This window comes from Cavia porcellus, unplaced genomic scaffold (genome assembly GCF_034190915.1).
Source record: "Cavia porcellus strain 051 isolate PalLab524CR breed Dunkin Hartley unplaced genomic scaffold, mCavPor4.1 scaffold_24, whole genome shotgun sequence".
NCBI classification, from domain to species: domain Eukaryota; kingdom Metazoa; phylum Chordata; class Mammalia; order Rodentia; family Caviidae; genus Cavia; species Cavia porcellus.
This window is the reverse complement of record NW_026947507.1, coordinates 13,262,730-13,277,544: the sequence shown is the minus strand read 5'-3', so window position 1 is coordinate 13,277,544 and position 14,815 is coordinate 13,262,730. Positions and strand designations below refer to the sequence as shown.

The window sequence follows — 14,815 nt, the reverse complement described above, 5'->3', positions numbered from 1 at the left end:
GGGATAACTTAGTGCCACCTTCTACCTGTCTGGAAGGAAGGGAGGAAGAGAGTCTGCTTCACACTATGGAGCCTATGTGACCACGACTGAAAAACATAAGTGAAAAGATTTTAAAGTAGCTGATCACTTACACACAGAACACACTGGTGGGAACATCTGAGGCTAAGTGACTTGGCAGCTTTTTCCAAGAGCTGCTGGACCCAAGAATGTAGATCCTGTTGTCTTCTCCGAGGTCCTCATGCCTTCCTATCCCCAATCTCAGTGTCACCACATCTTGCATCTTTGGCTAGCCCAGGGATGGAATGTCTTCCAGACCAACTACTTTACAAACTGGCACCCAGAGAGGGAAGGAAAACACCTGAGTTCGCATAGTCAGGTTGGATGGACCTGAAGGAATGATCCTTAGGCATGTTTTCATAAGTCCAGGTTTCACGGTAGTGATTGAAAGGGGCTGGGGAGTGTGCTCTGCACTAGGACCATGGTCTGCTAATGAGCGACTGAAGAATATAGTATCTGAGGTTTTCTCCCAGACACCTGGGTTAAAGGTTTTTGCCTTCAACCATTAAAGCAGACTTTTTTCTTAAGTTTACCTGTTATAATTTTACAGGGAAAAACCAGACATGCTGCAGAGCCAGTGGGCAAATTTATTTAATTTGTGTGCAGAATATGAAAGAGACCTAGACCCAGGACTCCTTTAGGCAAATTCTGTCGGTATCTCAACCACTACAGCTACAGACATGGGGACTTCCAGCTGCTCCCCCTAACTCTCCTCAGGTCAGAGTCCTTGTCAGGGACTCTCAGCATCCAGTGGGGTTATCTGAAGATGACATTCTTCAAATGCCTAAACTCAGCCCAAGTGGAGTTGCTGTGAGCCTACAGGGTCAGAGGGTACAGAGTCTAATGCAGAGGCCTTTCCAATTATTCTTCCCTTCTGTTTCTGTCCTTGGGACCTCACTATCACATCCCAGATACCTAGAACATCCCCAGTGTACATTTGGCACTCACTAATGTATAATGAATCCCAGAGTTTCACCCATCCAATCCTCTCATTTTAAAGCAAAAAGAACCCAGGACTAGGAGGATAGTGCAACTTACCCAAAGTCCCAGTTGATTCAGAAGAAAGTAGAATTGGAAAAAAGCTGGTCCTGTGACTCACATTCCTGGGCCCTCTCTGGTCCACCAGTGCCTTACATCAGAGCCTTTGCGTGCACATACTGAGGCGAATGGACAAGGCCGCTCACAACAGGCAGTGACAGGCCTGGGAACCGGGCCCACTCCATTGGTGATCCACAGCACACAGGTTCGTGTTCTTGCTGCAGGCATTTGCAGTGACCCCACAGAGGCTGCCTCACTCAGACTCAGTGACCACAGAGCTCTTCCTCTTAAAGACAGTCAGGGAGAATTAATCTTCCAGGAGTAAATTATATGCAGGATTTCAGACTCAGAGTTCATTTATGATTTCAGGCTGGACAGTCCTTTGTCTCAACAGATCTATCCACAACATTCTAAGAGCTGGCTGCTGGACCTGTTTCCTTGCTACCAAAAGAGCTGAGGATAGGTGCTGGCTAAGGTCAAGCAAAGTGTCCAACATGCGCCAAATGTTGTCCACAGGACCCACAGGAGTCCCCGGCCTGTCCCAGTCGCTGCCTAGTTAGACTAGGACACAATGGCTTTATTCACAGAGAGGTACTATGAAACATGAGTAGGTGTTATTTAAAGAGTCCCCGAAAGAAATGTTAACATGCTGAGTCAGGCTCCCTCTGAGTTAATTTTAAATTCCTTCAACCCATGTTTGGTATCACATTCCCGGAGAAGCTGATCCTGAGACCAGCATGACTCCACCAGACTCCCAGAGCTCCAGGAGGCATGTGGTCCTAGCAATCAACACTGGGCTCCGAGGAAGCAAGAGCCGTGTCAGATGGGCTATGGTTTGTTGATCACAATGGCTCCATGTGGATGAATCTTTGGAAAAGGGTTTGCTGTTATTCTAATCAAAAGCTTTCACCACATTCTAAAGCTTTATCCATGACCCTCACTGCTCCCTCCTTCAGGGGATGACTTTCTAGCAGTCAAGTGCCATATATAAGGAGCCCTTATCATCATCATGAAAGCCAAGAGAAGTGTACTCTTTTAAAAGTGGCATTTCAGGGGCTGGGGATTTAGCTCGGCGGCATAAGCGCCTGCCTTGGAAGCAGGTAGTCGTGAGTTCGATCCCTGGTACTAATAAAAATGAAAAACAGAAATGAAAAAAAAAAGTAGCATTTCATTGTAAAGAAGTTTGTTGATGGAAGCTTAAATAATGATGTGCCAGGAGACATTATTTTTGTAAATACTTGCAACACATCTTTTTCTTAGATTAGAGCTCTTTATGGCTTCTGTTGCCTGATACCTTACCTACCCGACTCCTTCTTTGGGCAGTTTCACCAGGGTTTATCACAGAGACTGTGGTTTTAAGTGGGAGTGCAGAAGGTTGTTGCTAAGTGTCCCTGGGAAATAAGTAACAAAATTTAGACCAAAATTCTTGCAAATGAGAAAACATGTTTTACTTGTGTAACTATGAGAAATATTTTTTACAAGCTGGGTGACAAGAAAAATATTGAGACCCAAGGATTGTTTTCTCTACTTCATATGGTCATGCTACATGTTTCTAGAACTCTCCTTTAACACATTATTTCTGATTTTTCTAAAGGGCTAAAGCCCAGTGAATATCATGCTCTATTTGAAATATAATTTGATGAGAGTTTACTTCCCAAATAAATCTCACTGAAATAAACATCCCCTGAAGTTTTCCCATCTGTGCTAATAGGAGCTCCTTTATTCAGACTTGTGAGTATCTCGCAGCCTTGGAATCAGTTCAAGCTCCCGTCCTTTCAATTCTTTCATAGTGATGTCTCAGCCAATCAGCAAGTCCTACATCAAGGGTGCTCTTCAAACTCAACTCTTGCCCTTCACAAAGAATAGCTGCCCAAATATTTGAAGTGGGAAAGGATAGAGGAGGGACTTGCTGTACTGTCTCTGGTTTAGTTTTCAAAGCTTCTATTATTTGCATGTATTTCCTCCTCTTTCTTTTGTTGTTTTTTTTTTTCTTTTTCTTTACCAAGTCATTTATCTGTTGCCCTCCAACCCTGACACAATTGCTAAACAGGTTTAAAATCCTTCCTCTTGGGACTGGAGATATAGCTCAGCGGCATAAGCACCTGCCTTGCAAGCAGGCAGTTGTGAGTTTGATCCCTGGTACTGATAAAAAGAAAAAAGACACACACAAAAAAATCCTTCCTCTTTCTTATTCATGTTCACCTCTCTCAGGCTGGCTGTGCTACATCCCATCTATCAACACAGCCTTTGCATGAGTTTCATTTCTCTCAATATTTGGCCCAAAATTTATCATTTACTAAAATCTTTCTGCTCACTTCCAATATTTAATTGTAGATCTACATGGTATCTATACTTGCACATGGTATCAGTACGAAACCACGTGGTTTCTCCAGGGAGATGGGGAAGTCCCTTAAAACCCCCAATAGCACCTCTGTGTCTCAGTTGCAGACACTTCTTTATCTGCCATTCATTTAAACTGCACACTGTTCATAGCTCTGAAACACTTCTTCTCTTGGCCTTCTGTATTGCTATTCCACCCTTCAGTTGTTATTTTATATTAAGGGTGTTTTTAAAAATCTTTTTCTCATCTAGGTTTTCGGAGGACATTAAATCCTACAAATTTATACAATGCAACCAATACTAATGTGGTATTTGTGACACATTTCATTAACATTAAAAGTTATCCCTGCTTTTCTGTGTGGGAATAGCATGTCTCGTTTATAAGCCCCCTTTTTTCAGCCTGGGCCCCAGAATGAAGAGAAAAAAGAGGAGAGTTAATTACCAAAGGCCAGAATATGAATGAGAAATTTAAAGACTCAAGTATAGTTTGGAATTTCATGTTAATGCCATATGTTAATCTAACCTTACTGATACCATGTGTAATATGTGGTTTTAATAATGGTAATTTCACACATGTATTTTATCCCTGTCCCCACAAAAAACCTATTAGGGAAGTTTTACTTCTTTAATTTTATCAAGAAAAATATTAAAACTAGAAGAGTGATATTCAAATTCTGGAAGTTGAAAAGTGACAAAATAGATGAAATTAGACCATCAATAGTAAATTCGTAACACTTTGCACTACACTACATGTGTTGTAGTTAAGGTTGCAAGAAGAACAACTACATATAGGACATAGAACTTATTATTTATGATGGTCACCTAGAGTTAAATACAAGAAAATCTGTCCACAACACTAAAGACAGAAAATCCAGCTAAGGGCCTGGATCCCATAGCAGTAACCTGCATGAGTTCAGCTAAAAACCTAGAGTCCACCGCAATGACTCATGCAAGTCTGTTCCATGGATCTGAGCCGGGAAGAGCCAAAGGTCAGCAGTGGAAAGCTGGAGAGTCTATGCTAGCATGGTGAAGGATCTGTGCTAGTAGGTTGAGGGTTCTACACTGAAGCCAAGAAGTCACACTCAAAATAAAGACCCCTAAAAAGTACTACAGCCATCCTCAGAGACAGTGAGGTCCTGAGCTCCTCCAAAGATGAGAACAGCCAAGTTCACCTCAGGAAGCCAATGTGACAATCTTCTCCTGGAGATTAAATAGCACATATTTTCCCCTCCAGAGTCATAAAGTGATGCTCAAGGATCAGAGCTCCTCCAAAGTGAACCACAGCCATTCTCAGTGACAAGGTCCCACGCTCCTCCAATGATAATGACCGAATTCATATCAGGGAAATCAGCATGACAAGCTTCTCCAGGAGAACGAACAGCCCCAAATAACAGCAACACTTAGGAGAACACACAATGCTACTCTTCCTCTCAAGGTCTCCTTTTTGTTTTTTGTTTTGTTTTTGGTACCAGGGATTGAACTCATGATCTCATGCTTGCCAGGCAGGCACTTATGCCACTGAGCTAAATCCCCAGCTCCAAGGTCTCCTTTTTATGCTGGCAACAGTCCTCTGGTGGGTCATCCATGCTCATGGCCACAATGATTGAGTTCAGCTGATGTTTAAGGTGACCACCAGTTACATTGATAACTGTAGTGGATTGCCACTGCAGCATGTTACAGGTTGAATGGAAGAAACATGTTGAAGTTCTAGCCCTCTGTGTACATCCCTTTTAGAAATGAGGTAGTTATAAATGTACTCAAGAAGAGATTATTAGAGCACATCTTAATTTAATATGGTTGTTATCCTTACAAGGTGTTATGGATTAAGAACTGGTGGTCAACTTAATGCCAGCTGGATTACATCAGCATGGCACTGAGTGAAGATGCTCCACCTAAGGAAAGTTGCCATCATAAATAGGTGGAGAAGGAGAAGGAGGTTGTTGAGGCATTGAGGCATTACTGTGTTGTTGCATGAAGGCATTGTGGGTTCTTCCATGAATTGCTGTTTGAGCCATTGGTTCTCCTGGAGAAACTTTGGTCCTCACATCGAGCATTGCTTCCTGGCTCCAGAGAGGAAGACGTGTGCCACTTGGTCTCCAGGATGAACTTCTCACACTAGCTTTCTGGCATGTACCCAACTGTGCTTGTCATCGAAGGAGCTCGGGGCCTCTGTGTCGCTGAGGATGGCTGTGGTGTCTTTCAGGACAGCCCTGGTCTTTGAGTGTGACTTCTTGGCTGCAGTGTGGAACCCTCATCCCACCAGCACAGCTCCTTCACCCCGCTGGCATGGACTTCCTTTCACCTCTGACCTTTGGGCCTTCCTGGCACGGATCCGTAAGAGACTGGCATGAGTCCTTCTTGTGGACTCTGGACCTCCAGTTGGACTCGTGGGAGGCATTGTCATGAGCTCTGGGTTTTTATCTGGACTTACGTAGGACATTGCTGTGGGATTTAGGTCCTTGACTAAATATTCTGTCTTTGGTGTTGTGGATGGATTTCCTGCATTTTCTTGTGTTAAGTCGCGATGACCATTATAAAAATAATATTATAAAATCCATGTCCTGATTCTACTTGTTCTCCACACAACTCCTGACTACAACACAAGGAGAGAAGAAACACAGAGAAAGGCACATAGGGAGAACATCTTGGATCATGGATGCAAAGATATATTTGCAAACCAAAGAATATCAAGGATCAGAAGCAACATTAACAGCTAAGAGAAGGCATGAACATGTTTGCATGCATGTTCCTGCTAACGCCTTGATTTCAGACTTCTAGCCTTTTGTTGTAAACCACCCAATATGTAGTAATTTGTTGTGGAACCCTAGGAATCTAAAATACCTTAAGTTTCTTGATTTCAGGGCAAGACTTACTGGAATCTCACAGTTAGTAGGCTTGAGGGTCCAAGCGGCCTGTCTGATAACTCTTCACTCTTCCATGAGCAGCCTAGCATTACAATCGTGGTTGGTTAAGTTCTGGGGCCTGTTATAACAAAGCACCTCAGACTGTGTAGCTGAAACCAAGGAAACATGTGCAGTCACGGTTCTGGAGGCTGGTAGTCCAAGAACAAGGTGTCAGCAGGGCTGGTCCTCAGGCCTGCTGCTTGGCTCATGGACGTCCATCCTCTCTGTGTGTCTTGACACGCTTTTGCTGCTGGGCCTATTTTGGTTCTTATTTCCTCTTTTTATAAATATACCAAAGATATTAGTTTAAACCCTATCCTGATGACCTCATTTTATAATTATCTAGTTAAAAACCCTATCTCCTAATGTAGTCACCTTCTGAGATATGAGGGTTAGAACTCCACAGCACGAATTTCAAGGTGGATACAAGTCAGCCTCTAACACGCCCTCATGTCCTAAAATATCTAAGGAGCTTCTCATGATGTCTGAAGATCCAGACTGGCCACATAAGTATTATGAGCTGGGTCTTGAGAACACCAAGATGGCCCTGAAAACCAGATTCGCCCCTAAGTCTGACAGCCAGGACCAGAGAAAACCCCCCTCACAGGTCCCTGAGACGACCATGAGTTGCCTGCTCTTTGCTTACGGCTGCTTTTGATTTGTCAGCTTCAGCAATCTTGGCTGTATGGTGACATCTGTTGTTCTAGTTAAATTTTTCCCTTCATCTTGTCCCCTTTGATATCTGGGGCACTTCTCATGTATGACTCTCCCTCCAACCCTCTTGCCGCCTCCAACCTTATTTTAAATATAATTTAAAACAAAATTAAAAGACATACTTTGAGAATAATAAGATTATCTGGCATAAATGATAATCAGTTTACCTGAATGGCTCTCAAGTACTTTCATATGAGCACAGCACAATTTTTGCTTTTTATATCCTCCTTATTGGTTTAAAAGTATCTAAAAGCAAATTGGGATAATCTTCAGTTTCCCTGAAACTTTGCATGTTTGGATCATCATTAAAATGTTTCTTTAATTCATTTTATTTTGAGGAGATGGAAATAACTAAGCAAGCTGCTGCTATGATGAAAAAGAAATAAAGAAGAATAGAAAATGAATGATGGTAGGCAATGTTAGTTACAGTGACTGGGAAAGACATGTCTGTGCTACAGGGATTTGGAGAAGAGATCTGAAAAAAGAGAATCAAACCTTGAGTCTCTCTAAGAGAAAAGCACTTAACTAGAAGAAGCAGAAAATGCAGCTGTCCTGCAGTGGACACATGTCTGGACCAGCGGGACACTCAAGTAATGAATGTGTGGCTGCCAGAGAAGACCATTGGGGAAAAGGTTGGAATTAAGTTAGGACAGCCCACGCAGCCAGTTCTGTGAAGGTTTTGGATTTCACTTGCAGTGAAGACTAAATCTCCTGGAGGATTTGAATGAACAGATGTGTGTTTCACAAGAACTGCTCTGGCTTCTCCATGGAGGACAGATGAGAGGGTCTGGAGGGTTGAGAGCTGAGGAGTGAGAGCAGGGAGGTGGTGCCAGGCAGCCATGGGGCTGGGTGGGGTGTTTTGACCAGGTGGGAGCAAAGGAGGGAGGTGTGGACACTTTGAGATGGACCCTGACACTGCAGCTGACTCAGGCCGTGATAGAAAAAGATCAGGAAGGTGAAAAGGACACAGAGGCAGGACTGGGAGGAGAGAGGAGAAGGGGTCCTGGTACCCAAGTGGACTGTCAGGAAGAGGGACGATTGTAAGGAAATTAGCATGAAGGGTAAACTCTGGAGCACTAAGAGATCACCAGTGTATGAACTTGGTATAAGAGATACAGGCAAGGAAGAATAGGGTATCCCAAAGGCAGATCACTTATTTGAGGATGTATCTAAATCTAAGGAGCAACATGCAGGGGTAATTCCAGGTCAGTGCTGATCTGGGAGGGCAGATAGGAGAAAGAGGCTGTGTCCATTCTCCCTGGTGTTACAGATGGGTGGAGGCTTGTGGACACCTCTTCTCAACAGCCTGAGTTCGTTAGAAGGCTGAGGGTGTGGGCTTTATTCAAAATGCAATTGCGCAAGTATCTTCTGCAATCATTTTCTTTGGTCCAAACAAGGACTGTTTTAATTTAAATCAGATGTTTTCTTAAAAGTAGGAGGATGCATACCTTGTTACAGTCTATTGCTGCAGAATGTTGGGTCCTTGAAAGCTAGTAAGAATTTGCATCACATACAGTTTCTAGGAATGTGATGGGAAATGCACTGGCACAGATAATAATTCTGAGCAGTTAACATCTCAACTTTTGCTTTGATGGAGGATTAATAAATCAGTATTATTCAGGTTCTCACTGCCATGTGGGCTGGTCCCGAGAAGACCTCTGATCTGAATCTCAAGGCACCATGCACAGCCTCCTGGCCAGCCCAAGACTCAGGCTCAGCACTACATTAGGGCTGCATGGGAATCAGGCCTTCAGTATCTTTTCCAGCCTCAATTCTGTTACTGAGCTTCTGAGACATCTAGGACAAATCCCTCAACCTCTCTGTACTTTATTTACTAGTTTTTAAATGTTGAAATGACGGTATACTGTATACTTTGAAATGGTGATACTGTAATGTATTTCTGCATGTTTGGGTCTTGTGGATAGTTCACAGTAAACATATAATTCTGGACTAGCTTCTCTGCTACTCAGGGCATTTCTAGGCTACTTTCTCCAACATCTTAACCAGAAGAATTCAAAAATTGCAAAGAAACACTGCCATCAGCTTTAGCAAAACAACACTAAATTATAATGTCTTAAAAAAATAAGCAGAATTTCTCTTACTTGAGAAATCTTTGACCTGATTGAACAAATCACACCTTCCTCCATTGATTTTGTTAAATTTCACTAAATCAAATGTGAATTTATCATTAAGGAGAGAAAAACTTTATACAAAGACCCAATGTGAGAAACTGAAACAGAAAACACTCTGTAACATTTAAACTGCAGTTGCATTAAGTTGATCTACACACAGATCCTTGGAAAAAGAGTTTATACCTAAAGTCAGATCTAATCAATGAAGCCATGCTTAGGGCTGTTTCTTCCAGACTAGAGCCATCTTTAAAATATTTTCCTCTCTACTGTCCTTTGTCATGTACTAGGAAGCTACTCTGATCCTTTGTGCTTTGGTTTGCTTGAGCTCTGTAACAGGTATCACAGACTGAATGGCTTTAACAACAGCCATTTATTGTTTCACAATTTCTGGAAGTTAAAGGGTCAAGATCAAGGTGTGGACAGAGTTGGTTTCTTCTGGGGCCTGTCACGTTGACTTGCAGAACGCCTCTTCCTTGCTGAGTAGTAACACGACCTTTACTCTGTGCACGCATATAACTGGTGTCTCTTCTTCTTCCCATAAGAGCACCAATTATACTGAAATATGTCCTTCTCTAATGGCCCCACTTTACCTTAATCATCTTTCAAAACAGCTTCTCTCCAAACACAGTTAACATTTTAAGCTACTGGGGATTGGGATGTCACCTTGAATTTGGTGGATCATGGGGCACAATTCATCACACAACCCCTTCTCATTCACTTAGAATATTAAAGAGATTATCAACTCTCCTAACGTCTTTCCTCCTCAATTGGAATGTAAGATAACTGGATAAAAGGGCTTAAGATTCAACATTCCCAGCAATAAATTCCTTGTTTCATTTTCTTGATTACTACTGAAATTTTATTCACATTTGTCCCAATGCAAATATGTTTGGAGTAAAAAAAAAAGTAATCATCCCACAGCTAGCTGATTTCCAAGGTTTCTTACAGTATGAGTTGGTTTTCCATTCTCATCTGTGTGATTCCCATGTGAAATTCTTCTCTAAGGAGTTTTAGCCATTTGCTGAGTTTCTATGTGAAGGCCTCTCAAGTGTAGGATATTAGAGTGTAGCATATTTTTTGTTACTGTAGTAAAATATCCAAGGCTATGTAATTTTATAAAGAAAAGGAGGTAATTTGATTCATAGTTCTGTAGTTCTGAAACTCTCAGATTGGGAGGCTCCATTGGTTGGGCTCTGGTGAACACAGATAACATCATGGTGGGAACACACCTGAGTGGCAGAAATTCCATTCCAAAACAGGAAGCCAGAGAACATATGAGAGGCTAGGCTTTTAGTGTTATAAGGCGTCTCACTCTGGCAAGAGCACACAGAGCCCAGAAGAACTTTCTCTGTCCCTTATGAGGGCAGATTGCATCAGGGACCTAAAGACCTCTCTTTAGGTCCTACCTCTAAAGTTCCACAGTATTTCTCAATACCACACCCTAAGCACCAACCTTCAATACATGAAGCCTTGGGAACCAAACTATAGAATGGGGCCAGTCTTAATTTTCTAAGTTCCCCATTATTGATTACTTTCGTGTCTGCACTCAGCACTACTTGATATCCTGGCCTGTTTGGTGCTTGGGAGTTCATCTCATTTTACCTTACTGGGGAAACTGAGGTCCAGGACAGTGCAGTGCAGTGCCCTGGTTTGCCAAAGTCTTCCCTGTACGGACTCTGAGCAAGTTCTACTAACTTGAAGACTATCTTTTTTTTTTTTTCCTAGTAACCCTTCATTCTTCACTATGCAAGGAGAGGAACACAAAGGGTTTTCTGTTTTAGGCACAAAAATTCAAGAAATGAAGTGAGTTCACATCCTCTCTTGTGAATTCCTAGGAATGCTAAAAAAGAGTATCTTTTGGTACCAAAAAGATCTCACATATCAATTTTGTTGGCCCGTAAAACCCTCAAATGCTCAATCCATATGTTTAAGTATAGTCCCCAATGGATACATACATCTTCATACAAAAAAGGAGAGTTCTTCAATAATAGGTAGAAAATAAGTACAGTTATATTTAATTAAATCATCTAAACGTATCCCTGAGTCATTTCTAGGATGTTGGAGATGATAGCTTCATGACCTGCCATCACCTCACCTGCAAAGTCTGTTTCAGAGCTGTGTTTTCTCAACAGATACAAGATAAATCATTCCCAAAGACATTTGCCCATAAACATGAGGCTTTGTAGAACATCCTGGTACAGTATTTTTCTAGAAAAAATGGAAAAGTTAACTTACGTACCAAGCTGACTGTCAAGTTAGGTAATACATTTTTTTATCTGAAAATATATCGGCATAGCATGTTGGAGATTCTGTGACCTCCTCTGACCAGCCTTGGTTCAAAAGTGAGGGTAAAGTCTTTGTTAGACTCTTGGAACTGTACTCTTCCACTCTCAAAAGGGTCCTCTGGGGGCTGGGGATTTAGCTCAGCGGCATAAGCACCTGCCTTGCAAGCAGGTGGTCATGAGTTCGATCCCTGGTACCAATTAAAAAAAAAGTTCAAAAGGGTCCTTTGGACCTAAGAGACAAATGAGAACACCCAGAGCTTGAAAAGAAGGTACATCTCCATGTGACAGAGGCTTTGTGCAAATTATTTCTTATGTCAAATCAGAAGTGTGAGTCTGACAAGCAAAAGGACATGTCACTGGCTTGGTTTCTCTATGGGGATTTTAACGGTCTTTCTTAGCTTACTGGAGTCTGACGGCCTAAAATGCATTTTGTTCATTTTCCACTGCAATTGAGGAAGCTGCACGTGGCAGTTTATGAATTGTGTCTCGCAGCAAAGCTGTGAAAGACAACTGGAGGGGGGGTGGTCTGCATGTGTGGAACTCCCAGCCCAGAGCCGCAGTTGGGCTGGGACAACAATAACAGCTATGTGTGACCCAGCAGCCTGCAAACTGCTTCCCCAGAGGGCAGAAGTGTGCCAAGAGGGCGCGAGAGACTCTTTTGTTAATTCTGTTTATCTTGGAGACTGGTTATTTGTCTGTTGGGGAAATAGAAAAACAAATAAATAAATTCCTTGCTTGTGTATAGTCTGATATTTTTTCTCTCCAAGTCTTCACTGTTTCACCAAAGCATCTTTTTTCTTATTTTGAGCATCAGCCTCTAGCATTTTTATGAACAAAGTACCTATGTATAGTACCCATATATGAAGTTAGAGATTGCAGAGTTAGTTTTCATTTCTTTCTGTTAACATAATTTATTAGGTTCTCCTTGTGCTCAGGACACAGAGCTAAGAATATCCATATTTTGGACTCCTTTGATTTTCATGTTCTACAGAGATCTGTCGTGAGATATCAGAGTTCTCATCCCCTTCCTGTTTACATAATTTAAAAAAGTTACGCCCGAGACTCAGAAGACATAGTTAAGTCCTGCATAACCTGCAATAACAATGCATTCTTAACAGCCTGCCTGGACTGTTTGCTAAATTCTGAAAGCTTCTTGTTGGCCCTCACAAAAGTTAACTGAAAAACAGATCAAAAGCGACAAATTCAACAATGTAAGCAGAAAGAAGGCTGCATAACTACTGTACACATGAAGGATCAGGCTTGTGGAATCACATTTGGAGTTCTAGCAATTACAGAAGCAAGTCATCTTTAGGCAATCGGCTGAACCAAACTCAGGCAGTCTGAGTTAACTGAAGTTTTGTTCCTTTGGAGGGAGTGTGTTCTTGTTTACTTGCCTCCTTGCTAAAGATGCTAGAAGTTAAAACTGTTGCTGGAACCTGAACCACACAACTATTTTCATCTTTGTTCTTTTTATCTGATCCAAAAAGACAAGGGAGGGAAGAGGCATTGAAGGGTCTGATCTAAAACTTCCTCCAAGTAGTCCAGGAACAAGACTCCCATCTGGGGAGTCCATGGGGAACTTGTACAATTACCACATTGATAAACCAGCCAACAAACATAAACCTAGGATGACAGGTGACTGAGAAGCAAAGGGACAAAAGAAATTTGACACAGACACATGGATACCTGTCCATTTTTTGCACTTGAATTTAGAAAACATACTGTTAGGTAGAATTTTTATTTGTAAAACAAATAGACATTTTTAAGCATCATCAAATATCATCTACTGATATAGTCTTCTTTTGTCCACATTGACAATCCAGAATAAATCCTTGGGATAGCTTTGGGGAACAACACCATTATGAAAAAGAAAATGTTAGCCAAGAATGGACACTCTTGTGCATCTTTTGCATCTCAAGGAACTAAGAAAACCTGCACATTTAAATAAGACTCCCAATGCCAGGCACTAATGTGAAGCCTCCCCTTCCCTCCAAAAAGAGGCTGCTTGGTACTCACCAGTCATTAGGGTGTAGTAATTAGGATATGAGAGACTAGGAAAATCTGGAGTCAAGTAATCCACTTTTACTCCCCTGCTCACAATCTCTCTGAAACCAGGCAGTGATTCCAGAGCCTCATCACTGATGTAGTCTGAACGAAATCCATCCAGGAGAAACACCAGGAGCTTCCTGTGGGCAGAGGCTGGCTGAGCTAGGCTGAGCACCAGGGCCAGCAGGAGAGCCCCGAGCTTCAATGCCATGCTGCCAGGAGCCTGCCAGAGCCTGGCTGGCACAGCTGTCCCCTTGCAAAGACTGAGGATGGAGGATCTGTAGCTATTCTCTCTTCTAGGGGCTGGACCTTGAGCTGCTGGCCTTCCTGAGCCAAGTTCACTCTCAGAATTTAAAGGAGCAGCACTCCCTTTTAAGAAAACATCTCTGCTCACCCTTTACTACAAAGACTAAGAGATCTACTGCCTTTGGGTAGGCTGAGCTCTCAAATGACCCAGACTTAACACTAGGGGAGAGAATCCAACCTGTATTATTTTGGGTGAATGTTCCCGAAATACAAACTCAGAGAGAGGTGAAATTTAGAAGATGGCAAAGACAACACAAACTTCGTTACTGTCCTAACTTAAGGGAGGAACCAGGGAAAAGGCCATCTTTAAATTTGCTGTCCTCCCACATCACTGCCTGATTTAAACTTTGTGACTTCTTCACCTACAATTTAGTAACCAAAAGCTCTTAGTTTAGTATGTAAACAACAGACAAGGAATTTAGGTGACCCTATTTGAAAACTTTACAACACTACCTCTAAAGAAATACCAGCTAAAAACAGACCAAGTGCTTGTCTAAGTGTAAGGCATTTTTTTGTTCTTCATATGCATATATATGCAAGCTTATTACTTTATTTTTTTCAAATACAAATAACTATGAGTGACGAAAGCCATTTGTAAGAGGATCTGGTTTAGAGAGGAGGCACAGAACCAGAGAAAAGATTCCAGGGATCCTTTCTGACAGGTTGTCTGGGACAGCCTCCTCCAGAGAATGAAAATGGATGAAGAGTTTGAAGATGGTAATTTGAAATGGAAAAGCACCAAGGAGGTCAGCAAAAGACAGCCAGGCACCACTGAGCAGGGACACCTTAGGCTTAGCACTAAGTCCCTAGATCCGGGGGTCTCCCTAGAGTGAGTCTTCCCTCTAATCTAAAATTGAATGAGATAATCAATGTAAAAGCAGATAAACCATACATGTCATAGCAAGTACTTAAAGTTAGATGTCAGTGTTACACTATTGCTTAGATCTCGATGGACCAGGCAAGGTTTCAGACCCATCTTTCCAGGGACTCAGCA

At 42.1% G+C, this 14,815-nt stretch overlaps 1 protein-coding gene across 2 annotated transcripts in view; it reads right to left on the bottom strand.

The window, feature by feature from the left end:
* Nucleotides 1-13,805, bottom strand: part of Enpp6 (ectonucleotide pyrophosphatase/phosphodiesterase 6) — a 125,399-nt gene extending 111,594 nt beyond the window's left edge. Inside the window, exon 1 of one of the 2 annotated variants that reach the window (XM_003469173.4) lies at nt 13,486-13,805. In XM_003469173.4, coding sequence (XP_003469221.1) covers nt 13,486-13,726 — 241 coding nt within the window. In that variant the 5' untranslated portion in view covers nt 13,727-13,805. Of the gene's footprint in view, nt 1-1,095; nt 1,660-13,485 lie in introns of those variants that run through there. The other variant, XM_013151608.2, reaches the window with a different exon arrangement.
* Nucleotides 13,806-14,815: the final 1,010 nt, after the last annotated feature.